Raw genomic sequence first — 27786 nt, forward strand, 5'->3', positions numbered from 1 at the left:
TGGGAGTTTAATGCTACAGTTTGTTAAAAATGGAGGCAGGCAGGAGCCCCAGCAGCCCGGCTCAGCTCAGACTTCCCATATCCAGAGCACAATAGAAGGGGTGATTCCTTCTCGCTCCTCCAGAATCCTTTCTCCCCACCCCCCTTTTCTTAGCAATGTCCCACCTTACAGCTTGCTGCAGTGGTGCCACAGCTATTAATTAGCACAGGAGCTCGTTGCTTCTGATGGCTTTTGGGAGGCTTTGGTGCAGCCCAACCAGGTGTGGATGCACCACAGCATGGCTGCTGCTCACGGCACCGCTGGATCCTCACGAAGGCCCTGAAGTAGCTTTAGTGGTGGTTTTCAATGGGCTACTAATTACAAAAGCATCGGACTAATAGGATGAGCTATAATTAGCAAGACCTGCCCTCTAGATAGCTAATCAAGACCCAGAACACAGTTGCATATCCATTCATTAAGTTCCTCTATCTGCAGTTTGGTAGCAATTTGTTTAATCCATTGGCACCTCTTTGGATGCTCTGGACAGCACAGCAGGCACTGGGTCGGTGCTGTGGTCCTGGTGTTCACTCTGGACCATCAGCAGTGCCTGGTGGGCTCGTTGTCCATCAGGTGTGTGGCCACATGGCTTGGTCTGATGGTCTTTTCTTACTGGTTGGTGTGCCCAGGTTCACTCTTTGTTCCCCCCATAAAGTGGGAAGAGGAAGCTGGGGATGTCGTGCTGTGTGTGCGGGATCATAAAGGGGTTTTTGTGGAGCATGAGGTGGTGTGGGTCAGCAGAACCTGTTGTGGAGCAAGAAAAACCAGATAAACACTCGAACTTCATCCATCAGAATGGATGTTACACACTCACTTGTCCAGGAGGTGATTTCTCCCTACTTTCTCTGCATGATGTGAACTTAATGGAAGCGCCTGCAAGGCAGTGGATGTATTTGCAGGCGCCGCCAGGAGCAATATGGGGCTGAGCAGTGCTGGGTTCCCAGCAGAACCCCACTGGGATTTAGCCAGCATCCATCTGGGCACGAGGACACACTCAGGTATCCTTCACATGCAAAGACAAAATCACTTGATTGCTAAATGGGGCTGGGGTGTGAGTTTGTGTGTTGATGCGTTTGAACCCTGACTTCAGTTCCTTCCCAGCTCAAACCAGAGGGTTCAATCTCTGCCCTTCCCTTGGTTTTAGGGTTGCTGTCTCAGCAGTTGCGTGCCAGCTGAAGGTCATCCCTACGTGGACCAATGCTCACCTCCTTGTCTTCTCTTGCAGGACCTGCACTGCGGTCACTTTCAGCCACTCGGTGCAGACAGGACCCCCCCCCCGTGGGACCCATGAACCCCACTGACAGGTAGGACTGGGGAGGGGACGGCATTGGGGGGGGGTGGGTCTGTCATTGGCATTGTGTGGTTCTGCTGCCTCAGCTGGCTGTAGCAGAGCTCAGGTATTGAACTCTGCCTTAACCAAAAGTCACCTTTCACTTAAGATTTAACCAGCACTCCAAAATTTGTACCTCTCAGTGATGGGCAGACAGAGGAAAGTTTCGCTTCCTTTTAGCTGGGCATTCACAACAGCTGCAGAGTATTTTCGGTCTTGAACAAGAGGAGAGGCAATAGCAAGTGCACAGAAATTCCTCCCTTGAGACCCGTGTAGATCTCGATCGTTTGTGCAACCCCCAGAAGTGAAGTGGTGAATGGAGATGAGATTCCTGTGGCTGCCCTATAGCTCTGCAGTGCTGCATGTGGAGCTCTGCGTTGGAAAGCCCTTAGGAATGGCTGTCTCGTGCTGGTGCTGCTCACCTAGAGGAGCTGTTGGTGTCGCTGCTCATAGATGGTTCGTTTTGTGTCGTGGTCAGCTTCAGAGCTCAGCCTGGATTTGTGCAGGACAGAACCACCTTCACGGGAAGGGAAGGGCCAAGTGATGTCACACCAGCACCCTCTGTGTGACGTCAGCTGGTGGTGAAGGGGTGGGAAGTAACAGTGAGAGTCACTGCAGCGCTGTGCCACGCTTCGACGTGTTGACCACAGTTGTGGAAACTTCTTAATCTGCTCTCTGGATCAGTGAGTAATCAACCTCCGAGCGCCCGCCGTGCAGCTCTGAAGCTGCAGAGATGTGCACCCAAGTGCTGTCTCCTTTTGGTTCAGCTCATTGCCTGAACGCTGCCCTTCTGAGCCCCGGATCGGGGCTTGTATTTAACTGCTGTTCTGCTCTGAGGAATCTTGGTAACTTTATTTTTTCTTTTGGTAATACAAAGCCCAGACGTAGTCATTAGCAGACTTCCTGCCCAGTGGTTTCTAGACAAAAATAGATCCATAAAACTTGGGGGAGAATTCAGGTCAAGCAAATCCCTCGCGCGGTGGCTGTGGGCAGCACCCTCTGAGTGCACGCTGTGAACCCGAGCTGTGGCCTTAACACTGATGTAACTCTAAAGCTATTTATCAAAGAACGGGGTGAGTAAATGGAGCATAAGAGAGCTCCCAGCATTGCCCAGGTCTTCCTTTTGGTGCCGTCCTTTGCATCCGGTTTTGCTCATCCCTTCTATGGGTGTGTTAGTAGTTAATAGTGGCTGAACGTGGGGTGGATGTTGCGGTAGGTCTTATCTTTTTGAGTGAAAATGAATGCTGGGTGAACAGTTTTGAAGCATCAGCTCCTGTCTGTGAGGGCTGGTGGGGCTGGGGAGGTGAGGTCAGGCTGTGTGCTGCTCCCATTGGACACAGTGATGTGAGTCCCTGCTGTGGGGGTAGAGCAGCACAGGAGATGTGGCCATGCATTCAATACAAAGAAGCACGTCCTTTCTAAGATCACTTTGGCACTGAGTGCTTCTCGGTGGTCCTCACCCAATGCCAGCAGATCAGTTTGACCTCTCAGGCCATGGCCGTTCCACATCCATGTAGTTCTCTTTGCTATCGTCTGTGGCACGCAGAGCTTTGTTAGGAATTGTGACTGCTGTGGTGCACGGAGTGCTCTGAATCCCGTGCTTTAATCATTATTGTGAGTGAATGGAGCCAAGCTGTACCGTAAATAGTGATTTCTCTTAAGGTGCATTGACACAAAAGCAGAGCAAAGCAGAGCGGTGCCTCTTTGTGCTGTAGGACCTCTGCTCTCCTGCCTGGCCAAGAGCAGAGCTTTCTGCTCGTGGTGCTCGGAGCCTCGGCAGCTGTCTGCTAATGGCACACACACTGGGTCACATGTGGGCTAATGCCCTCCTGCTGTGGGCACAGCATTGTGCTGGAGGGCTGTGGGTGCTGAGCACTGCCACGTGGCTGCTGCTGCTGTCACAGGGCTGCATGGTGCTTCCCTGCCCCACAGCTTGGCTTTGCTGCAGCCCCGGGATGCTTTCCACCATAGATCCACTGCTGTGCTGCCATCCCCGCACCCAGCAGTGCTTCTCTCACCGTGCCTCATGCCCTGGCACAGAGGAAACTTCTGTAGTGAGCTGAGTGAGGCTGCTTATCTTCCCCTGCATGCTCCCGGCAAGGGGAAACGATCCCATTGATGCACAGCGGGGTCGAGGCCACCACGACTGGGAGTGCCTCCGGCCGGCGTCGGCACACAGCTCGGCAGCGTGGCAGCCGGCGAGGAAAGGGTTAAGGGCTGCCATTTTGTTATGTAACACCCTTAATGGACATATCGGTGAATGGCACCAAAATGGCAGGGCTTAACCCTTGGTGGGCTGGCAGCAAGGGCGCCCGCTGCCCCCCACCCCACTGCTTCGGGGTGCTGCCGTGGGGAGCGCAGCCTCAGGGTGGCAAAGGAGCCCAGGTGTGGGCAGGTGTTGGGGTTCTCACTTTGATCAGCTTGCTGTTTTTATCCTGTATTCATTCATTCTTTGCAAAAATAGATATATCTATCCTAATGAGCATCCAGATCTTCATTTGGATTCCTGAAATCTACTTTTTTTTTTGTTTTATTTTTGAGGTTTTTACAGCCAGGTTGTAAAGTCCTGCGTGTGCACGTGTAGGCATGCAGATCCCAGTACAGCTCCATGCAGTGATACACGATGGGATCACCACTTTACCAAGGAGATCTGGCTTCTGCCTTCATTCTTAGTGAGTGTACAGGGGAAAAAGGCAAACAAAAAAGCCACGCAACAACTATGGCCCACTAAGAAGCAGAGCTCAGCTGCAGCACGAAGCTCATGCTGAAGCATCTTTGGGCTCTGATCAGCTGCACTTAGAAAGTAGCTGGAGCCACCTCTGGCTGCTTCTCACCCAGGGCTGTTGGTTTGCATGTGCTTTCACCTTCCCTCTTCTGTAACTGTGCCCTTCTTTTTGTTCTTTTTCCCCTTTCACTTTTGATGCTGGGAAAGAGGGCTGCTGCTCTTTGCTTTTTGGCCACTGAAATGGTGAATGCTGCAGAGCTGGGCTGCTCAGTGCTGCTCCTTTTGTTGCTGCTGGGGCTCCAGCAAAGCCTCAGGTCCTCACTTCAACCCTGTCTGTTTTCCATCTCTCTATTATAAGAACCGAGTGCTGTCGGTGCCATGCTGGGGCTGCCTGGCTTGGTTTGGGCCACATGAACATCTAGTAAACCTGGCACAGAGTGATTAATTCCCCATATCTCAAACTGGACCTTCCTTTTCCCCATTCTGTAGCTTTTCCAGCTGCAGGCAATGCTTCTCATGGTGCTTCTCATGGTGCTTCCCAGGCCATGAGCTCAGCACAGGTTTGGGCTTTGGCTGCTGGCAGTGTGCTCAGAGGGCAGTAGAACAGCGCTGAGGGCTTTGGGGCAAAGCATTGTATGCTAAACTGCCTTTGAATTGATGGTAGGAGTTAATCTGTTACAGCAATAGCACTTAAAGCTGAGAATTGGTTGCTGAAGTCCTGAGCGCTCAGCTCCGAGCTGTGCTATTTGCTATAATAAAGAGCAGAACCTCCCATAAAAACTTGAAATTTACTGCATAATTTCTTACCTACCCTTCCTCCTGTGGAATGGAAGGTGGAGTTAACGCTGTCTGCCCCTCCTGCTGTTTGGTGCCTCTAAAAGCTGGAGGAGCAGAAATGTGTTGTCCTTCACAGGGTCTGGGTGTTGTGAGCTGCTGCTCTGTGCCCACCCAGCGGGATCATCTGGTACAGATGCAGTCCCAGCATATCCAGCAATCTTTTCCCTAACGATTGCTGTCCCATGTTGCTGCCTTCTCGTTGCCTCTGCAAAATGGAAAGGCACTTTGCTGCTGCGTGCTGGCCTGGGGAGCCCTACAGCAGGATGGGAAGGTGCATGTGCTGTATGCAGCCTGTGCTGTTGGCAGGGCTCACCCCAGGGGATGCTGATTGGGATCTGCCCCACTGTGCACAGCTGAGCTGCTGTGAACATGGGTGTATAACGTGGGGGGTTGTGGTTCATTACCTGTTTTTTCCATCCCCTGTAGGACTTTGATGGTGTGTTGTTTTCGAATATCACTGTGCATGCAGGTTTTAGACCTGTGGCATGCAGTAGAGATGGAGTCCCTCAGTACAGCTTCAAATTCCCCATCTCAGTCAAAACTGGGAGTAACAAAGGAATAGAAATGACAGCATCTTGTCTTCCCAAGGAGGTTTTGCACTGATAGAGCAGCCTTGTGATAACAGCAAACCCTGCTGTCCCTCAGCTGCCTGGTGGCCCTTGGATGCAGCTCTGGCTTCATGTCCATCTGCATTGAACGAACAGCAGTGAGATCTGCAATTCCTGCCTGGGTTGTTGGGGTGAGGAGCAGCTTTGCTGTCTGCATGGCTGGAGCTGGGTATGAGCTGCTGTGCTGCTGCTGGGTACTGAGCTCAGCCCAACACAGACAGACAGACACAGACACACTGACACCTTCCTGCCCGGCTCTGAGTCCAGCAGCACCGGGCTGAGCAGAAGTTCCTCATATAACAGCAAGCAGAGAAACATGCGGTCACCATACAGGGCTCAGAGCATCCAGACTGTGGTTTCAGAGTGCTTGGGTGACATTGGTTGATAATGGGGGGGGGTGAGGGGGTGGGTGAGCAGAGGTTAATTACGTTGCGTAATTATGTTAATCTCGCTGCTAAAAACATTGGGAAGACTTGGTCCAACTATTGTGCGTCGGCCTGGCTCTTGAAATCCAGTCTAAAAAGCAGAAAGGGAGGGGGGGGGGGGAACTGTGATGGGAGGGACTCTTAATTAATTAATTAGGAAGGGGAGGGAGGGCTCCCCCAGCTCTGTGCCAGCCCTGGGCGGGCGGAGGAAGAAGAGGAGGAGGAGGAGGAGGAGGAGCGGTGGGGATGCTGCGGGCGCTGGGGTTAGCCCTGCTGCGGGTCGCCCGCTGCCGGCTCAGACTGGTTTCTGGAAAGTGCTTTGTCTCGCAGGCTGCATCCTGGGAAGGGTCATGTGGAGCCCAGTGATGTCATGGGATCAAAGCCTGACTCAGCTCCGCGTCCGAGGGGTGTCCGCAGGTACCCGGTGCCGGTGCCATGCCCACGGATGTGAGCTCTGCGTGCTGCCCCCTGCCCGGCCCTCCTCTCCTCCCAGGAGGGTCCGTGGTTGTCCAGGAGCATGGAGGGGCTCCCTATGCAGGGTGTGGTGGTCCCGAAGCCCACAGCTGGGTTTGGGTCATGGGAGAGACATGGCAGAGCTCCCAGCCCGATCCTAATCTCCAGTTTTGTAATTACGCTTATTTGCATGTCAGGCAAATCCATACGTTCTTCTTCCTGCTTCTTGGGAGAGCTCCAAACTTGCTTGGTGGGGGAGTTTGCGTGTTCCCCGGTGCAGCCTCCTGCTGCTACTCTTACAGTTCCTGCTTGTAGTTGATACTCGGAGAGTTTTTGAGCTTCTTTTTCTTGTTTTTTGCCTTTGCTGTTTGTTTTTGCTTCAACGTCAAAAAGCAGCAGCGGGGCGACGATGCCGAGTGTTTAATAGCTGCAGTCTGAGATGTGTGTTGCAGATAGGACGGGGCAAACCTACGAGCAAAACTTTTATGGCTCTTTCAGAAGTTCTTCTTTCGCAGCCGTACTTTGCCCTGTTTTGAAATTAAGGTGTTTTGTCCAACTTAACTTTTCTTTGCTAAGATCTTAACTCGTTTGGTGTCTCCTCTCTTTCCCCCAGAGCCTCACAATGACAGAGGAAGCATGCAGGACACGAAGTCAGAAACGAGCCTTAGAACGCGAGGTGCCGCATAACGATGTGGACAGCAAGAAACTAAAGATGGAGAAAGGACTGTTAGGAACTGAACTAAGTGCTGAAGGAGACATGAAAATCAAAACGGATCCCGGAGCTGGAAAAGTGCAAGGACTGTTAAAAAGCGGAGAGGTGAAAGCAACCATTAAAGTGGAGGTTCAGACGGGAGACGAGCCCGTGGATATGAGTACTTCCAAAAGGTGAGTGGGGAGGGGGCTTTGTGTGGTGAGACGTGCTTGGCTGGCACTGGGAAGGAGCCCCTTGTGCCTTAAGGGGTAGCAGGAGCTGGAATCTAAAGGGCAAACTGCAGCTCTGACTCCTGCTGTGGCATCCAGTTGCTCCTATGCAACACTGGTGCTGTGTTTTCTGTGACGAGCAGCTGGGTAAAGAAGTGTTGTCCTGAAGAGAAGAACGTACAGGCTGTAAGGAGGATGCACTATGAGCTACTGCTTGAGATTCAGAGGATTGTATTAATTGAGCTCTGATAGAGGAAAATATAATAGGTGGTAATTGCCCTAATAGAGGAGTTTGAATTGCAGCTTGATTCCTTCTGGCAGAGCAGCGTGTGTGGATATAAGTCAGAGTTTCTTCTTATAGTGAATAGTGGATTCCAGCACTGGGAGGTGCAGTGAAATGCCAGCACCCTTCTGCAGCAGTTCCATGTAGCACAGCTTCTTGGTGCTCCCCTGAAAGGCCAACATCCCTTCCATGTCTGAACACTGACATCTCAAAGCACAGATTCAGAGCTGCTCCTTGCTTTGGCACGGGAGGTTCCCTTTGACCCAATGGCACACCAGTGAATCAGGTGTTCCTGATGGAGGGACATCACCTTACAGCCTGATTCCAAGCCTTCCACTGTATCCCAACCACATTCTGTCCATAGCAGGATAAAAGCCTGGTCACCACAAAGACCTTGCTTGCTTTATGCTGCAGTAAGATGCAGCGTGATGAGCAGGAAGTCAGGAACCTCGTTTATTCCCAGTCCCATTGGAGCAACTCTGTAAGGACCGGGGCTTGCGTGCGTGCAGAATGGGTTAAACAGTTCTCAATGGTAATGAATCTGCATCTGCTTGGTTGTGAGGTATTACGGCAGTGCAGATTTGAGATGTGAAACTGAAAACATGAGATTCTTATCAACTGCGAGGGAGTTATTGGGAGGAGGGGTGCTGCTGGGAAGGCCAACGTCTTTGATGTGTAATGGCAACTCACCTGTAAACTTCTCCTAACTTTTGATGCTTGAGAAGCAACAAAGACCACAGCAGCTCTATGCAGAAATCACTTGGTTTTGTGAAGCAAGACCTCCTCCATCAGCTTGCTTGAGGAAAGAGCTCTCTACAAACCTGCTGCAAAAAGGGCAGTGAATAACTCGAGTTGCTGGAGTCGATGTCTGCAAGGTGCTCCTGTCCCGCTCAGAAGTTCTTGGGGCAGCTGGTGGTTCCCATGTCATATGCAGTGTGTTGTTCTGATAGGAGCCAATCTCTTCCAGGCATCTTTTGGCATAATTGCTGGCTGCTAATTAATGCAAGTATGCACACTGTGTGATTTTTGTTGTGTTTTTTTTCCTACCTGAAAGCGAATAAGCTGGAGTCGGGTATCCTCACTCTCTGATTGCAGTACTTGCCCCCACATGCACGTGCTCTTTGTGAATCTGTTTTGTATATATGTGTGCCAGCGTTTGTGCTTTGTGTGCTGCAAAGGTGGGAGCAAGGAGCTGCACTCTGAGCTTCCCAGAGGAGCACCAACCCAGCTGGGATGGGGACATCTCTGCCATTCCAGGTGGCTGTGGGATATGGGTTGATTTCCATTCGTGTGCAAAGGGAGAAGAGGTTTCCTCCATACCAAAAGGCTCTTGCCGTAAGGAGACGTTCTGAAAGCGAGCCCACAAAGTTAATTATAATAAACGTAATTAAGAACTTTGTGGCGCTCTGGGTGAACTCTGAGTACTGCGTGTACGTTGGGATGTTGGCATGAAGTTCTTAACAGGAGCGCAGACGTGGCACAGGGTGCAGATGCCTCCCAGGGCCGCCTGAAGACGCTTTGATATGAGGGGGGGGGGAAGCTTGGATGAATCTGATCCCTCGCATATAGAAGAGCACAATCAGTGTTTGTGGGAAGGTGGATCTTAATTTCATAAGGATGTTTGTTAATTGAGGGACTGGCATCTCCACGCCTTTGATCTTCAGAGGCATTCAGCTTTCCTAAGACCCCTGTTTTCAAAGCTGATTTTGTGAGCAGATGAATAAAAGCTGTTGCTGGAAGTGACTGAGCTACTACCAGCTCCTGGGTTGGGTCAATTTGTGCGCAGTGATATATGAGGTTCTGGCTTTTAAACTTCCTTAATGCTTTTAGAACTGAAAACATAATATTTTCCTTGGAAAAGGTGGCCAGGCGGTAATCATGGTGCGGCTGACGTCAAGCTGATAGGATGGATGATCTTTCTGAAATCGTTTGGTTTTTCTGGTCAAGATTTGAAATACAGACCTGGCAACACCTCGGCTCTGAACTTAAAGTAGATTTTTTGCTTCAAATATATATATTTCTTTTATTTTTTTTTTTTTCCTTGAACCTTGAAGTTTGACTTTAAAAATAGGATCTGGTTGGAGCGCATGTTCTGATGCCAGAAGAAACAGAAGGAAGCCTGTAGTGGTGGAAGGCTTTGGGGAGGTCATGCCAGGCCAGAGTCAAGCCTGGCTCCTTTGCGTAGCATCCCTGTGCTGCAGGGCTGGCCCAGGAGGAAGGAGCTCCCCCCTCTCCATAAGGGCATGGACCATTGGCAGTGGGATGGTTCAGTAATGCGCTGTGTGAAGGGCTTTGCTTTGGAATGCACTGCTGTGCATCAGTGCAGGGGCTGGAGGAACAGTGTGTCAGACTGTTCAAGCTCTGCCCTCTTGCCTCTTTCCTGGCCCTTTCCTCCATTCATTGTTCTGTTCTTCCCTTCCCTTCATGCTCACCACTTTCCCACCCCACTTGCCCTGTGCTGAGCATCAGTTGTTCCCTCTGGGGCTGGCACCTTCTTGGTGCTGTTCTCATGCTCAGGTCAGGCTGCCGCTGCATCGCATTGTGCTTATCGTGCTCTGCATTCAGCCCCCCTGCTCTGTGCTGTGTGCACTCGTGTGTTTATAACCTGATTGTAGCATCTCTTGAGTTGGATGAAACAAACCAGAGGCACCTGCAAGTGATGGTCCAGCACACAGTAAGCTGTGATGGACACAGTCCTGTCCTCATCCACCAACAGCTGTGTTTGTTCCTTGTGATGTCTTATGCAGAGTCCTAGTTTTCCTTCCAGTTGAAACAGAAGTCTGGCTAAACCAACCAGCCCCCATTTGGCACTTTTGGGTTATATTCCACCCCAATTGCCTGCACCCTTCTGTTCTGTCCTGATGCGTATCCCATAGAAGTAGGAAATGCCCTGAGCTCTGGCCCTCTCCAAGTGGAATATGAGCTGGATTGGTTTAAGCCACAGCTTGTCTGCCTCAATGAAAACAGGGAGGAAGAGGAGGACGAGGGCTTTGGGCATCCCTGAACTTGGTGCATTCAATGCAGCATCTCAACTCTTTATTCCTTTTAGTTTACAGCCTTGCTGGTTATAATACGTGCGCTTGGAAGAGGGTGGGGGGGAAGGTTCTGCCTTGCTCTGGACCCCCAGAACAACCATCTTCTTCTCATGTTGAGTGGTACGACTTAAATCTAAGGGGAAGCATTTGGGGAGCTGTGTGTAAGCCGGCTTCGCCACCGTGCCCTGCGTGTTCCTGATGGGGTTTGGAGGCTGAGAGTTGGATTTTTTGGGTTCTGGGTTTGGGTTTTTTCATTCGTTCCTTTTGGTTTATAGCCCGGCTTTAAAAAATAAAATAAAATAAAGAAGTAGTTTCTTGTGGGATTTTAATGCTGCGTTTTAAATGCAGAGATGGTTTGATTAAAATTTAATTTATGTTCAGAGGAAGGGCAGGAAAGGAATGAAGTTTGCTTTGCTTCGGTTGCGCACCGTGGTTGCTTGATCCATCACAACCCCTTTAATTCATGTGGATGCATCTCCAGAAAAAAAAGAGTTCTCTTTTCCCCACTGCATTGCTTGTTCTTGCCTTGTTTGTCTTCCTTCCCTGCCAAATATTTTTGGATGGGAGTATACAAGAGATTGCTGAATGGACTGAGGCAAAACTGTTGCATATTTGCTCATGTAGATGAAGCTTTTGGTCTGAGCAATGGTTGCAATGCCTCCTCCAGTTACCTGCTGCTGGGCAGAGCGTGTTGGGTGAGCACTTTGCAGACTGAAGCTTTGCAGGGCCGTGCTGTGCAGCTGGGCTTTCCATGTTTCAGGTCAGTAGTTCCGTAACTTCAATGCTGTGCTCAGTGGATTCATCATCGATTTTACTTTATTTATTTTATAGGGGGGGGGGGGAGGGCTTTTAAAGGGTGTTTCAGAGCGTGGAGAAGATGCAGTCTGCAAAAGGCAGCTTGTATTTTGTGTCACATCGTTGTCTTTGGATTGCTAGGAACAAATGTAAAGGCGTTGTGGTTCTGGAGCTCTCCCATGAATGCAGTGAAGCTCAGTGAGCTGCTCCATGGCTGACATCCCCCCTGAAATGAACCTTAGCAAAGCCTATGGGCTCTGGGTGCCTGTGTTAAGTGTTAAGATCACAGCTTTGTTTCCCTTGATAACACATCATTGAGACTCCAGTCTCATGGATGGTGATTCTGGTCACAGTGTTGAGTCCATCTCAGGTATATCAGCTCCAACACGATACCTTCAATGGTCATTTTCTGCCCCATCTTGGAGGGCAGAGCTGTGAGGCTGCATTCAGCCACCTGGCTCTGTTCCTTCCCATCACCAACTCAGCATCCCCAAGGGAATGTGGCTTTTCTGCTTTGTTTTGTTGGGTTATTTTCTTCCGGAGTCGTCGCTGTGATCTGAACTGCTGGAGGATGCTCTCCTTCCAAAGAGCGTGATGCGTGCATCCTTCTGCTGGGGGCTTTATAAGAGGGAATGGGAAGAAACGGGACCCTTTTCCTTGGGGTATTTGGTGACCTGGGGCTCCACGCTCACTGTTTTACACAAGCTTTCTGCAAGGTCTCTGTTCAGCTGTGCTTTATTGCTGGGGGATGCTTAAATAGGGGCAGCAGCACTGCTTTCATCTTCCTGTATACAGCCCGGTTTGATTGAGACAGCAACGTTTATGAAAGCTGAAGGGGGGGGAATAATAGAATTATGTCTTTATTTAACTTGAAGGACATGCCTGATGGCTTCAGAGGATAAAGGTCACGGTACCGGGGCAGCCATCCCAAGTTATTAACCGCTGGTGGCAGCATTTGTTCTCAAAGTGCTGATATTCCCATTGTCTTTCCCATTTTCAAACATCTGCTTTCCATTTCTTGCTTTACACACAGGCTGACGGAAGAACAAGGGCGAACTCCTTCCTTCTTTTTAGCTCTTTTATGTAAAGAAAAGGGGTTGTTTTGCAGGGCTTTGCTCTGGGGTTGCCTAAACCCAGCAATGCTCATTGGTGCTTCTGGGATTATCACCCCTCTTTGGGATGGAGCTTCATATTCAAGGCATTGCCCCTCTCTGTGCAGATGGGATGTGGTTGGAGCTTTGCTTTGGATGTTGTGTTGCTGCTGGAGGTTCTTGTCTCCCATTACTTCTTCCCGAAGGTGCTGTGAGCAGATTGCTGCTGATGGAGATCTCTGTGGTTGTGTGCAGCAGTTCCAGGCCTGGCTGTGCTGCTCTCTATGGTGTTTCCTTCCCAAGGTATCCAGAAGCCCAACATACCAAAGAGCCCAGCAGCAGCACAGTGGCTCTCTATGGGATTTTTCCCTTTTATTTTGCCTGTTTAACCCCATTATCTTGACCAGCACCGTCTGTCCCTTGGCACATGGATGTGGTGCTGAGCCCCATGCTTTACCCACTCCATTTTATGTGCCACCACCTGGGTCTGACCTCACCTCACAAAATGAAGGCCGGGCTTCACCGGCTGGGACCGCCCGTTGCCATGGCTTTCACCATGCTGGTCACGTGATGCTGAGTCACATGACCTCGTGGTGGTGGTGCCCCACTAGACACATGACAGTGGCGGCGCCCTGAGGGGTTTAATGGGGTTCAGCCCCAATGTGGTTTGTAGGGCTGCTGCTGTAGGGTCTGTCTTTTAGTGTCAGAGCCCCAACCCCGAGCATCACAGCGCTGGTGGGAGAGGACCTGTGGGTGACAGCACCGCTCTGCTGCGTCACTGCAGACATTGCTGCCCCGTGGTGCTGCTCTGCTCTCCTCCCTGCAGGCTGGTTGTGCTCTGAGCCATGGAACCATGGAGTGCTGTGGTTTGGGAGGGACCCAGAGCACCACCCCATCCCTGCAGTGCATGTGGGTCAGCTTGAAGGCTGGAGCCGGCAGCAAGGTCCTATGGGGTCCAGAACCGGGTGCATTGGGGCACATACACTGACCCCTCAGATCCTCATGGTTACACCAACCTCAGTTTGTGGATGCCACAAGGGCCTGGATTCCCACCTGGAGCAGCTCAGGCTGGCAGAGGGCTGCAGCCACATCCCCACCTCCTGCCTGGACCCACAGATGGTGCTGCTCCATGGCACACACTGCCACCCACCACCAGGCCCTGTTCTGTTACAGCCCATCCGAGGGCACCAGCAACCAGTTCTGTGCCACCAGGTACAGGAACACACTGGAAACCTTTCACCTGTGTCTCTGCTGCTTTGGAAGCCCTCAGAGTTTCAATGAGTCGGGTTTACTGGCTCGCTGTGCCCTCTAGAGGACACTTCTCCCTTTGTAATCCATTCCCCAACGTGGAAATTGCATTTTGAAAGCTCTCCGTGCAGTGTTCTTGCCTGGCTTTGCAGTATCCCAAACATGGCTCTTAATCTGCTGTGGGTCTCCCAGTGGGGTCTGCAGGGCATGCAGCTCTTTAGTGATGTTGCTCAGTCTGAATATCCTTTGCATCTCTAAATAAGATAATAAGGGTTAATTATTGGATATATTTGATATATGTGGAGTAGCAGTAAAGTCTGGAAATCATTCTTTAATCTGAGGAGTAATTAGCTGATAGGAAGAGGCAGAAAGCTTACGTGCCACATCTCTTACCTGTGAGTAGCGCAAGCCACGCTTCAATATTTGCTTAGCCTTGCTTGCTACAAGCTCTCCAGGCATTTTTCCTAATGCACAACTCACCACAAATTCAGAAGGCTCACAGTGTAAACTTCGTTCTTCCTACTTCTGGTTTTGGGTTTCAAGGAAAACAAAACGCAGCCGTTGTGTGTACGTTCAGCTCTTCCTGCTGTCAGCCCTTTCGCAAGCGCCGTCACCGCTCCCCGTGCTGCTCTGCCCCCTGTGCTGTGCTCCTGTTAAACTTCCCTGCTCCCAGCACTGCAAACTGTGCTGTGAGATCCCAAACCCTGGCACCAAAGGGGATCTGTTCCTGCCATCCCTGGATGGTGACCCCCTGATGCATGGCTGGGTTCATTCCCAGCTGCTCGGGAAGCTGTGATGTGTGGTGAAGGAGCAGCTCTGCTGTCTGCACGTCACGTCCTCCCCGAGCCTTTTATTTGTTTTTTAATGCAGTTTGATGTTTCCTTCTCATGGAGCTGAGAGGTGTAGAAAGATGATGTCATAAGAAAGTGCTCCAATATAGGTAGGTGACTGTGTGTGAGTTGTTTCAGCTGTTTCCTTCAGGTTTGGGTAAGTAGCCTGAGTGGGGGAGGTCAGAATACGAAATCCCTTACATTAGGAAAGGAAAAAGAGAAGGGGAGTCAGGTTCTTCCTTGCAGCCCATTAAGGAGGCAGTAAGTTGAGAGATGTGGGAATAGTGTATCAGGAGGCTGTAAGTCACACCGTGCAGCACGCAGCAGTTGTTCACTCGTATTTATTAACTCATTCTCTGTTTCCCTTCTGATTTGCAGTGAAATAAAGAGAGAGAAGCGGGTCCCCTCCCCGGATGTCATCGTGCTGTCAGACAACGAACCTTCTAGCCCTAGAATGAATGGTTTAACAAAAATAGCATTAAAAGAGACCAACACGGAGGCACTCATGGTGAGTCTTGCTTGTTCTGACACAGTTCAGCCCGGGCTGTCCTCTGTTCCTGCAGAGCTACCTGCAGCCTGGGGTCAGGGGATCCCTGACTCCATGAGGGTTGGTTTGTGGTGGGGGTCCAACAGCTGTTAGAGGCCGACGTGTGCTTTATTATTACATTCCAGGCTCTCATCTCCTTAATTTTTATGTGCTTCTTAAGAGCAGCTTTTTCAGGCTTGACTTTTTAGCCAGGTTTGTATTGGTGGGCATAGTATCCTGTACTCGGCGTTGCTGCTTGGCTCTTGAATTGCCTTTTTGTTTTTCAGTTTCATTCATGGAAATGACCAAAGCTTTTTTTGTTAATTTATTTCTTGGCCTTTGAGCTCTTTTCTCACCCTCAGTTTGTGTCCCTGCATTGCAGACATGATATTAAGACATACGTGACAATTACAAGGCAATGAGTTCTTGTTGTAACTTGCATGGTATCTGTCTTTCCCTCTGCCCCCTCCCTGTTTTCCCATCCTCTATTGCCTGCCCTGGCCCTGCAGAAAAGCAGTCCTGAGGAACGTGAGAGAATGATCAAACAACTGAAAGAAGAGCTACGGTTAGAGGAAGCAAAGCTCGTCCTATTGAAAAAGCTACGGCAGAGTCAAATCCAGAAGGAGACCACTACTCAGAAGGTACGTCTGTTCCTGCTGATCCTTATCTTCCCTCTTGGGATGAAGGGAACAAAAAGGGAACTTGACTGTGGCAATTCCTGTGACTTGCAGAGCAGAAAATAGCTTTTGAATACGGCGCGTTCTGCTTTTTGTCAAACCTTTGTGAATTAATTCAAGTGTATCCCCTTAAAACCGTTCCTTCCTGCCGCATTTTGGTCTGGCCGAGATGAGAAGACAAGGCAGTTTATCCCATCAGCTCTATTCTAAAGCAGAACGCCTTTTTGGTAACCTCAGGTGTGTTAATGAGTGGAACACACTGCAGATTACTAAGCACCGTCCTTAAAGCAGCATAGAGCTTAAAGCAGCATAGAAAGAGCTGGCACGCGTTTGGAGGAGGTTCTCCTGCATAACAACCCTGCCAGCGTGGTTATGGATGTGCTCCCATCCCCACTGCCAAGATCTGCTGTGCCAATCCCTGCCCTTCCTCTTCCTCCTCCTCCTCCCTCCCCACCCCTGCAGAAATTCCCCCTTTGTGTCGAGAAGCTGCAGTGTCACAACAGGCTCAGGGTGGGCTCCTGCTCTGTCACAGTGCTGTCTCACCTCTCTGACTTTGCAGTGCGCGGCGCTGACGGGATGGATGTTGTGCAGGGGGTGATGTGTGGGTGTCAGATGGATGTTAGCACCTCCCCGTGGCTGGATTTGCTTGTTGGTGTCTTTCTCCTGGCTTTCTGAGGTGGAATAAAGCCAATGAAAGTGCCCATAGCGTGAAGTTCCCTGCTGAATGATGAACTCGGGGTGCTGGAACTCAGCAGGGTCACTTGGTATATCCTCATCTTAATAACTGAAACCTTTAACTTATTTCACTTTGTTATGATGAAACTCTATTAGTTGGAACCAGTAGTAACAGCGGATGAGACTGAAGCAGACTGTAAGCTGAGGCTGCTAAAGCAGAGTTCTGCATTGCTGTGCTTTTGGTGCATAGGCTCTGTTCTTTTTCTGACATAACCTTATCTATACTTGCCTAATCACTTCTCCATTTAAATACGCCTGGTGAGGTGCTCAGAGGAAGCAAGGGGTGGGGGAAGGGGAAAACCCACAGCCTTTGAAGATTCCCTTACTAAGGCGAAGGAGGTAAACGCTTTTATTCCCTTAGCCTCTGTGATTCTGCCTACACCCTTACACTCCTCTGCTTTCTTTCTGGTTTTTCCTCTTCCAGCCTGCCTGTTCCTCTGGGAGTGCTGTGGCCACCCCTCCGCCCTTGGTGCGGGGCACGCAGAGTGTTCCTGCTGGCAAGCCATCCCTGCAGGTCAGTGGGGTGGGCCAGGCTGCCAGGTAGGGCACACAGCAAGCAGGGCACGGGGCAGCACAGGCCAGCAGCTCACTGCTCACTGCCAGGTGGAAGCTCTTAAGGCAGAGCCAGCGCTCGCTCCCACAGACCCCACTGTAAGCTGTGTAAGAACACTTGGGGTGGGAGATAGAGGTAGGATGTCACACGCAGGTACCCCTCCAAAGCTTATCCTCATCATCCTGAGGGCCTCGTCTGCTCTGCTGATAAATACACGCAGGTTGTGGCTGCAAACGACCTCTGGCAAAAGTGTTTTGTCTTGGGAACACCGTGGCAACGTCTTGTTGTGGGCTGCAGGTATTTAATCGTGCCTTCAGGATGATCACCTGAAGGCTGAGTGAGCTGCCAGGTTTTCCTTTTGGGCTTGGTGGCTGAATGGCACGTGCTGGTGAGGAGGGTCTGTTCAGGCTGAACTAAATGTGATGTTGGAAAGCCTTGGGGGGGGGGGGGGGGAAATAAACGATGGAGCGAACTGACATCTGTCAGCCCCATCTTCCTCTGAGTTGGGCATCTTGCTTCACTTCCAAATTTCAACCATTGCTGATGATTTACCTCGGGCTGATCTGAAGCAAATGCTTTCACTTGGAAAATAGCAGCTCTTCATCTGAGAGCCCCACAGAGTGCTCTGCACGAGGGGTGGGATGGACGTGTGCTCCGTTTGGGAGCTGCTCACAAAACTGGAGGCGATCTGTCAGCTCGAGTATCCTCTTCCTTAAGGCGAGTTGCCTTCTCAGGAGACAGCACTTTCAGAGGAACTGGACCACGAGTCAAATCCCCACACATGGGCTGTGAGACTGCAGCTCTGTGTCTGTGTGTGTGTGCACCAGTGGGCAGAGCAGAGAGCTGGGAGCTGAGGATCCCGAGTTGAGGTTCTCAGTCTCGTTTGTGGTGTTTGGGCAAATGAAGCTCACCTCCATCTGCTTTTGCTCAACTGTAAAAACTCTTTAATTCCTGTGTGTAGGAGTTGAACGTTTGGTTTCCAATTGGAGGGTGTAACAGGAGGGGATTAAGCTTCCCCCTGTCCTCAGTATGTGTGTGCACACGCTGGGAGCTCGTGGATGTGAGAGCTCCGGTGTGTGTAGTATCTTAATTCAGGTGCTCAGTTTGGGGTCAGGGTGAGGGGAGTGGTGGACGTGCAAAGCCCCGTGAGCAGGGTGGAGGGGTTTTGCTGCTCTAAGCAGCACTTCCAGACAAGGCTGCGTCGTGCTCTGCAGGAATGTAAGTGATGCATGAAACCTTTGGCTGCATTATGAGAAACTTCCAAGATATATTACAGTCCACAGCTCAAAAAAGATGATCGGTGGTGTTTTGGACCTCTCCAGCTTGACTTCTTTTGGTTTTTTTCTCCCCTTTTCTTTCCTTCTTGCACACGTTCCCATGCCAAACTCCCCCAGCCTCCTGCATCCCCAGCTTCTGTCTGCCCTTTGCTTCTCCTCGGAGCCAGCAGTGTGTATGCCTCTGTTCCTTCATCCCCCTCAGAACATAAAGTTGCTATTCATTGTTTGCTTGCTTGCTTGGAACGCTGGCTGTGCTGAAATCCAGCCCTGTGCTACAGCCTTTGCTGTCCTCGTGCTGAAGGCGGATCCCATTCATCACACCAGGCACTGAGGAGAGCTGCTCTCATGCACATCGTGCTCCTGTTGCAGCATGGCTCCCTGTGTCTCTCAGTGCATTGGTTCTTGAGCTGCTGAGCTGTACAGGGGTGCTGGATGGAGCCGTCTTTACATTATGAACTCTGTGCAGAGTGTGATGGAGCAACCCCTGAGCACACAGCCTGCCCAGCTCTGCCTTCTGATGTCTGTGTTGCTGCCTAACATTTCAGATACTGCTTTTTTTTCTTTGGGTGCTCTGAGCAGAAGAGAGCATGCATCCTAAATGCACCGGGATGAGAAATGCAAGTAAACCCTGTCCTCTGTTTTTCAGACCTCTTCTACACGTATATCGGGCACTGTTATTCCTCCTCCATTGGTTCGTGGTGGGCAGCAGACCTCTGCAAAATTAGGAACCCAGCAAAGCACGCAGATAGTAATGCCACCTCTTGTCAGAGGAGCACAGGTATTTCCTTTGTGGTTGATCTGTTCTGTTTTTTATCCTGATGTTTCCTTAGCTGTCATTCTGCTTAGCTGGAAGGAACCTTTGTAGTTTCCATTCAGTGTTTAATAGAGGTATATTGCCACTGAAGGACTGTTGCAGCTCATGCTTACTTTGCTGTCCCATGACACTCCCAGGCAGCCACAGGGAAGCCCTGTGGTGATGCAGGACACTGCCTTACTCACACTGTATCCTCCCCTGGCTGCACCAGAGGCATCTGCTTGCTTTATTACAAGAGCTGATGGACAGGTTCTCAGCTTCACCCTCTGCCTGGGAATGCGTCACCAGCATTAAGGGGAAGGCAGAGCACTCGGTAGTTCACTTTCTTTCTGTTCCAATATGGAGTAAACCTCATCCTGAGAAATAGCTTTCCTAATGCCTTTGAAATGAAGCAGGCTTAACAGATACACCTTTGAGAAGAAATTGGATGTGGGAATGTGGATGTTTGGCACAGCTCTCTAGCCTGCAATGTGATGGCCTCACATAGGAGCATCTCTTTTGATGCCACATTCCAGTTGTTTCATTTTGAAAGGAGCATCCCTTTCTGACACTAATGTTAATTACCACCCTTTCTCTGCATTCCCTGCCTTGTTCCCATCCCATTCACTCCTGACATTGATCTCCTGCTTTCTGACCATTGCATCAACCCCTTTCTTTATCTTCCCAGCAAATCCACAACATCCGACAGCACTCCAGCACGGGGCCACCTCCTCTGCTGCTGGCACCGCGGGCATCAGTCCCCAGCGTGCAAATACAGGGGCAGAGAATCATCCAGCAGGGCTTGATCCGTGTGGCCAACGTCCCCAATACCAGCCTGATCGTCAACATCCCGCAGGTGAGCACTGCAAAAATCCTTTATGCCAAATGGGATGTGCTTCATTGGACGTGGTTTTCATTCCTCCTCGTTTTGCGTTTGGATGTGGAATGGTCCATTGGGATGTTTGGTCTCTCTTTATTCCTTGTGAGTGTTCTCATAAGCAGAGCTTGGGATGGGCTGGTACTTTGGTCTTGAGCAGCCTGCAGATCCTGCAGCAGCAGCTAATGGTGATGCTGCCTAAAAATAGTGTGGAAAAAAGCAATTTAAAATCATAAAGAGTGAACAGTCAGAAAGAAAAGTCAGTTCCTTATGGAAGAATTAGAGGGTTAGATGATAGGTAATGCAGTAATAGGTGGTACGCTGTTGTGTCAGTGTTGTGACCTGTTGGTCACTGCAGAAGTAAGCTTTAAGGGCAGGCAGTCCAGTCTCCCCCCCAAACACGTTCATAGACTCATAGAGCATCCCCAGCTGATGGGACTCATTGAGTCCCAGCTCCTGACGGCTGCTTGTTTCCCCCCAGCACAGCCCCACTGTACTGAGGTGGCCCAGCCACCAGGCATGTGTCACTGAGCTGTGTCTTCTTTCCTCCCAAGGCCTCTCCAACTTCAATCAAAGGTACAACGGTGACATCAGCTCAGGCCAATGCAACCACCACCAGTGCTGCTTCCATTGTCAGCTCCAATGAGTCACCCGCCAGCCGACAGGCTGCAGCCAAGCTGGCACTGCGGAAGCAGCTGGAGAAGACACTGCTGGAGATCCCTCCTCCAAAGCCACCAGCTCCAGAGATGAACTTCCTGCCCAGCGCAGCTAATAACGAATTTATTTACCTAGTTGGATTGGAAGAAGTTGTGCAGAATTTGCTGGAAACTCAAGGTGAGATGGCAGTTCCCCAGAGGTGAGGAGAGAACCATTTCCCATCCGTGATGGGAACAGCAGGCAGCAAGTCAGGCTTTCCAGGACTAAATCTTTATAGAGTCCGTCTAATCTGGGGTTCACTTCCACCACCAGTTTTCAACTTGCAGTAACTGCTAGGGTTTCCCAGAGGCTAGGCACTGGTTTCGTTTGCCCTGGAGCAGGTGACTTCCTGTCATCTGCATGTTTATGCATCACCACAGTGTTCTCTGTCTGCATTTTCAGCAGATAAATGGGGAGAAATGAGAGCAGTATCCTGGAGGAACTGCTTCCAAACAGATGAAATCTCCAGCTCTGTTTCCAAGCCCATGCAGAAGACAAGAAGAAAATCTGAGTTGGCTAAAGGTTCTCCTTGTCCCTTCTAGGCCGCAGACCTCTCTGCTTTATCAGATGTTTCGTAACTATCAAAGTAAACAGTTGGGCAGATTCTGTCTCAACAAATAGCACCACAGCTCTTGCCTCACTCCCTGATTTTTGCAATGCATTTGGCATTCGGGATGGTTTGAAGGAGGGTGAGGAAAGAAGGACCTGCAGGGTGCCTGCACACTGACAAAGGGAGGCAAAAGAACATCTAATAGCACCAAAGGCTGAGGAGTGGGAGGGTTGTGTATGTTTTTGTGGTGGAGTATCTTGAGGCTTGTGGTAGAAATCAGAGATGGAGCTGAGTTCACCTGGCTGTGTTCTGCAGGTAAAGTTTCCATTCCCGTTTCATCTCGTGAGCCCTACATGTGTGCTCAGTGTAAGACTGACTTCACCTGCCGCTGGAGGGAGGAGAAGAATGGAACCATCATGTGTGAAACCTGTATGACATCCAATCAGAAAAAGGCCTTGAAAGCAGAGCACACCAACAGGCTGAAGGCTGCCTTCGTCAAAGCTCTGCAGCAGGAGCAGGAGATTGAGCAGAGGATACTGCAACAGACTGCATCTCCTGTACAGAGCAAGTCAGACCCCATCGTGCAGCACCACTCTCTCAAGCAGGTGAGGCTCTGGCTGTACAAAGCCCCATTTCCATTTCTTTAGGCTTGTACCAAAGGAAAACAAGCTTGCTCCAGTGCTAAACACATGGGAATAAATGTACCTCAGGTAGAGAGTGTGGCTGAGCCAGGAGCGTGTGGTGATGGTTGTGAAGCTTCAAGGTAACAGGCATCCATCGTCCGTGGTGGAGACTGCATCTCACACCACCTCTCAGCTGGGAGGAGACGGCTTGAGTGCTGCTTTGAGTTGAAATAATCAAGGCACTGGTCCTTTAGACGGAGGAGATGGCATTGCTGGTGTTAGAGATGCTTACACAGCACATCTTTCTGCCTTCGTACAGGTGCTTTCAGAAGCACAAAACTGATTTCTTGTTCTTATTTAGAGACAGCTTAGAGGTTTTCAGCCCTGGAACTAATAGCTCATTCTGGGCTTGGCAGAGGAAGCTGAGAAAAGAGAGAGTTAGGCAGTAAATGTTGCTCAGGGCTCTGGTAGGTGAAGGAGGGGACACTCACTGCGCCTGTCTGACTGTCTGCTCTCTCTCCAGACTTCTAGCCAGATGTCTCGAGGCTCTGGAGCCCCGCGGGGAGTGTTGCATGCATTTAGCCAGTCACCCAAGTTGCAGAATGCATCATCTGCAGCAGCACTTGGGAGCAGGCCAGGTAAGCATGCCGAGAGACCTGTCAGCAAGGGCAGCGCTGCCGCCTGGAAGAAGACTTCCATCAACACAGGTAGATTGTTTTCTTTTCCTGGAGTTTCTTTTCTTTCTGCTTATTTGCTTCACTCTTATCCAACAGCCGTAGCTCCTTGGGTAAGGATGCTTTCTCTTTGGCACTTCTACATGAAGGCCTGGCAGTTCCTGAGCTGTGCTCTCAGTGTGGGTGGTGGTGTTTGTTTCTGCTGCAGTTTTGTGCTCCTCAAGGGAGGCACTCAAGTGCTAGCAAGCCAAAGGTGCTGCTTTACAGGGTTGTAAACAGCCTGGATAACTGTGCTATAACTGTGCTATCCAACTGCTCTTCATTGGCTCTGTGCAGCCAGTGCCACACTGCTGGGCTTGGTTGTGCATCCCTGAGAGCTGAGTTTGGTCTGTTCACATCAAACCACGTTCAATAAAGGAATGGTTTTGCTGTAGGTGAGGCTGCAGCACATCCTCGCAGTGTTCTGCAGGATCTGAACCGACTAAAGCTGTTGTTTGGAGCAAATTGATAGTTCAATTCTAATTTAATCTCTTCTGTATGTAAGAATCCGACTTTAGAGCTGTTTGTTTTGTAAGTGATCATTAGGATCTCCAGGAAGAAAGCAGCGCAGCAATTACCTCCCTTGTGATCTACTTTCATACTCAGTATTGAATGGTTCATATATTTTTCCTCCCGACAGCTTAATTTATCACTTCGGAGAGCCCTGATCTGCTCAGGTCTTCATTTCTGATACAAAACCTTAACGGGTGCTTTTAGACCTTTGAAGGTGTCACGAGAGTCACTGTGGGTCCACTCCAGTTCTTTTTGTGCAGGTTAAACGGGTGCTGATTTGCCACTGGTTTTACCACGCTGTGACCTTCATTCTCTCTTCCCTTTTGTGTCTCCTCAGGTGGGGCTCTACCCTTTGTTAACCCTAGTTTAGCTGTGCACAAGTCCTCCTCGGCAGTAGACCGCCAGCGCGAGTATCTCCTGGATATGATCCCCCCACGGTCCATCCCACAGTCTGCCACGTGGAAATAATGCAGAGGAACGCCCGAGAGGAAGACTTTCCTGTTTCTGCCATCCTTTTTTTATACCACACGACAGTGGAATCTGCTTTAATCCCAGCTGGATACGCCCCAGGCTTTATAGGATGCAAGAAGACCACTCCTCATCCCATCGAGTGCTGCTGTCCCCGCTATGAGAAATGACACCGTGTGGGTGGGAAAGACTCGAGCTCATTTTGGTGATCAGATTCTTGTGATTGACTGATAATAAAGGCTGTCAGGGAAGGGGAAGAATTCTTTATTTTTTTGGGGCTTTATATATTTTTAGTTTGGATTTTTCTTTGTCACCAGCACAAAGAGGAGGGACTGAGTGACTCTCTGCCTTCGGTTTCTTTGTCGAGGACCCTCACCAGGAACCACAGAGCACGGATGGCAGCTTGGGGGAGAGCAGCTTCCACCGGTCCTGCAGACACATATAGTGAGCCGCGTTCATGTTTGCTTTTCTTCCCTGCCCCTCCTCAGCCAGGAAGGCAGTCTGCAGATGATAATGTTTCCGAATCCGCTGATGATGAGCTAATGATAAACGAGCGCAAACTGAAATTCCACTTGAGTCTGTTGTTTTCTAAGGGACCGGCTACCACCAAAACTTGGCTGGTGGGTGGGACCCCGGTGCAGGAGCCTCTCACTTATGTTGGATTCAGTTTTGAATAGACTCGGAACTGTTGGTAGTCTAAAAAACAAACCTAATTTACTGCATAGACAAAACACCTTTTGTTCGATCTTTCTAATTCAGTGAAGAGCAGTTTGGGCCTTTTCAGACCTTCCCAGAGGAACTTAATGAGCGAAACTGGTTTGGATTCTTCTTTTTGTTGTTGTTGTTTTGTTGGAGGTTTATCGTTGTTTGGAGCAATTTGAACTCCGAATCCAGGAGCTGCAGAAGCTGCACTCAGTCAGAAAGGCAAGAAGCAGAGGGAGCAGAATGGAGGTGGGGGGGGGGGGGGGACATGGCATGGCTGGGGTAAACACTGTGCCCGCTGCTCCCCCCCTTCCAGACCCGCTCCCCAGCCGCTGCAGTATTGCATTTTGATAGAGCTTTAGGTAACCCTGCTTTAAGGACAGGTTTCTACGTGGTTTTAATATATTTCGGGGATTCCCACAGGTTTCAACCCAGATCCCTCAGGTCCGGTTTGTCTCCTCCTCGTCATTTTTTCTTTCTTCTCCTTTTCTTCTCCTTTGCTTCTCCCAAATTGACGTCCGATTTCGAGCGGCAGAAAGACATGCCTTACTTCCTTAACGTTGCATATCAGTGCTAGAAGGTAGTGCTGATGAGAATTATTTGCAAAATTATATATATATCTATATATCTATATATAAAAAAGGGGGGTGGGGGTGGGGGGGGGGAGGTACTGCTCAGCCTCTGTGCTGAACCTTATTTTCTTAGCAGCTGCTGGTAGGTCTTCACTCTGAAGCAGTCACTGTGCAGGGCCATCCCCTCCCCCCCCCACACAGATCTAACTATTGCATAGTGGCAAAGAGAACCGGTCCATTTTAAACCCCCCCCTCCTTGTTCTGTTGTGTGAATATCAATATTTAGATACTTTGGAAACTGTTGGGTAGCCTAGAGAGCCTAGTTTTGCAGTATGGTCTTTGTTGCTGTATAAAGCCCTAGGATTTCAATTTGACTTTGGTTCTTTTCTTTCCCCCCCTTTCCCCCCCCCACCTTCCCCTTCCTCCTCTGTTTGTTTTATATATTAAGAGCGAACCGGGCACGAGAGGAATTCATTGTGTCGGGTTCATTTTGCTTTTCATTCCGGGTTATTTTGGGTTGTGGAGATGCGGAAAAGAGAGAGAAGAGAAAGAAATGGGAGTGCATTTTATTTTTGCACTTGGAAATATTACAGAATTGTTTTCAGTTCTTTACACGTGTGGACTTTTCTTGTATTATGGGGGTTTGTTTGGTTTCTTTTTTCCCCCTTTCTCTCTTCTGACCCATAACCTGCTTTAGCACCAAAACGCATCCAGAACTGATACCTGACCTGGGGAGAGAGCTTTTGTCTATAAAGAAAAGGCAAAACCTCTCTCTGTTTGAAATAGAGATGCCTCAGTGGTGGTGGGGGGGAGCTGGGGTGATGTCTGCTGTCTGCCTTGTGTCAGAGCTGGAAAAGAGGAGGGTGGAAAGAGGGGCAGAAGTATGAAAAGCAGCTGGCTTAAAAGCGATGTCAGTGCCTGGATGGGCACAGCGGGCTCACACTGTGGGGTTCCAGCACTGAGCTCAGTGTGATGGCACAGAGCTCGGAACTGAAAGCAGGGAGCACGGAGCATCTTGCAAACCCTGCTCCCTCATGATGCTGGAGCACAACGAGCTTTCACGTTGCCAGAGGGCTCCATCAGCTCTATCCATTGGGGCAGGCGTTGTTCCAGAGGGGTTTGTAACCAACAGATCCAGCCCAGCCATCACTGCTGGCATCCAAACCCGGTCTGACATCGTTTTGAATCTGTGGGTTCTTGGAGTGCTGCAGGTCACTTCTATATTTATTGCATTAACTGCAAAGCCCCGGCTGGGTGCTGCAGCAGAACACGAGCTCTGCACCCTGCTGCACGGCCAGAGCTGCGTGTTGTGCTCAGCACTCAGCACTGTGCAAGGCTGGGTTATGGCGCTGCAGGGTGGGCATCTCCCCATCCACATCGCCCTTCCAAGGGGGGCGGGAAAAGAAGCAAAAGCAGAAGAGCTCGATTGCATGGGGATGTCCCATTGGGTGGCGTTACATCTCGAGGTGACGCTGCTGGGGAGCTCTGCAGAACAAAGCTCTGCTCCTTGATGCTGCCTGCCCTGTGCTTGGATTCCCACCGCCACCAAAGGGCTCCCGGCCCTACAGAGCTATGGGGAGAGCTCTGAACAAAGACCGACCGCCGTTGCTTGGCTGCACGGTGCTGCATGAGCTGGGGACGGTGCTGCAGAAGCTTCCACCTCTCCTGGGGAGAGGCTCAGAGCAGCTTTGGTTCTCGCAAGCCATATTAACCTTTCTTGGAGACGTTGCAACTACGAGATTTTATAATGCGGTAATGACGACAATGACTTGTTGTACTTAGATTTTAGCATCTTGTGAAATAAAAAAAAAAAACCCTGATTTTCATTTGAAACAAACAAACAAACAATCCAACAACTCAGTGTGTTGTGAGCTGGGAGCCGCGTGGTCTGTTAATTTTGTTGTTTGTTCGTTCTTATTATTAATTCTATTATAGTTTAATTTATTGCCCATGCAGCACTCGGGGCATCCCAGTGGCTCTGTGGGGCTGTGCTCATTGAGCCACACGTGCTGTCCCTGCTGGGATGCTGAGGAAGATGCTGGGTTCAACCTGCCCTCCCAGTGATGTCAGCCTTGTGGCTTTGCTTTCTTTTACCATACATCACCTTTTGTCCTCACTTTAGGAACTCTTTTGCCTCCCAATTGCTGGACCTCGCCATCATCTCTTTTAGTTTTGCTTCCTAAGAAGAAAATAGCCCCAAGTGCAGCAAAGAATTGGGATGGGTGGGATGTGGGGGTGAGCAGAGCAGGCCCAGTGGGTGTCACTGTGTTCAGAGCCTTCATCACCTTCTCCTTGCAGAAGGTGAGGGCACAGAAGGCATTCTTTAATAATAGATATATATCTATGTCATGCAAAAAGGACGTTTCAGCAGCCCAAGTTTGGTTTCGTCACTGGGGTTTATTGTGGCTCTTCAATCTTTTGGTTCAAACAATCTATATCAAAACTGAAGATGAAGTTCCCACTGAACCCCGAGCATCCCAAGGGAGGAAGAACCTGAGCTCAGTAACTGCACGTTGTGTTGTGAGGGGGAAGGTTGGTGTTGGGGTGATAATAAATAAGTGGATAAACTCCTGCGTCCAGCTCTCATTGGGGGTCTGGGGGTGCACCAGGGGGGTGGGGGGGATGGTGGTCATGGTGGTGTCGGGATGGTGATGGTTGGTCGTGATGGTGTCAGTGATGATGGTAGTGTCAGTGATGGTGATGGGGATGGTGTCATTGATGGTGGTCATGTTGTCAGTGATAGTGGTGGTGGTATTAATGATGGTGGTGGTGTCAATTGATGGTGGTCATGGTGGCATCATGATGGTGGTGGTCATGGCAGTATCAGTTGGTGATGGTGGTGTCGGTGATGATGATGATGATGTCATTGATGGTGGTCATGATGGTGGTCATGG

General features: G+C 50.1%; 1 protein-coding gene across 7 annotated transcripts in view; it reads left to right on the forward strand.

Moving 5' to 3' along the window:
* GATAD2A (GATA zinc finger domain containing 2A) overlaps nucleotides 1-27462 on the forward strand; it is a 41678-nt gene extending 14216 nt beyond the window's left edge. For 5 of the 7 annotated variants that reach the window (XM_072357693.1, XM_072357695.1, XM_072357694.1 and 2 more), the window contains exons 2-12: nucleotides 1262-1340; nucleotides 7028-7299; nucleotides 14996-15125; nucleotides 15653-15784; nucleotides 16980-17069; nucleotides 19032-19163; nucleotides 19867-20034; nucleotides 20610-20889; nucleotides 21617-21906; nucleotides 22448-22631; nucleotides 23488-27456. In XM_072357693.1, coding sequence (XP_072213794.1) covers nucleotides 7037-7299; nucleotides 14996-15125; nucleotides 15653-15784; nucleotides 16980-17069; nucleotides 19032-19163; nucleotides 19867-20034; nucleotides 20610-20889; nucleotides 21617-21906; nucleotides 22448-22631; nucleotides 23488-23618 — 1800 coding nt within the window. In that variant the 5' untranslated portion in view covers nucleotides 1262-1340; nucleotides 7028-7036 and the 3' untranslated portion in view covers nucleotides 23619-27456. Of the gene's footprint in view, nucleotides 1-1261; nucleotides 1341-7027; nucleotides 7300-14995; nucleotides 15126-15652; nucleotides 15785-16979; nucleotides 17070-19031; nucleotides 19164-19866; nucleotides 20035-20609; nucleotides 20890-21616; nucleotides 21907-22447; nucleotides 22632-23487 lie in introns of all 7 variants that reach the window. The other 2 variants (XM_072357698.1, XM_072357699.1) reach the window with 2 other exon arrangements.
* The last annotated feature ends 324 nt before the right edge of the window (nucleotides 27463-27786 follow it).

Source organism: Excalfactoria chinensis, chromosome 26 (assembly GCF_039878825.1).
Source record: "Excalfactoria chinensis isolate bCotChi1 chromosome 26, bCotChi1.hap2, whole genome shotgun sequence".
In the NCBI taxonomy this organism is placed as follows: domain Eukaryota; kingdom Metazoa; phylum Chordata; class Aves; order Galliformes; family Phasianidae; genus Excalfactoria; species Excalfactoria chinensis.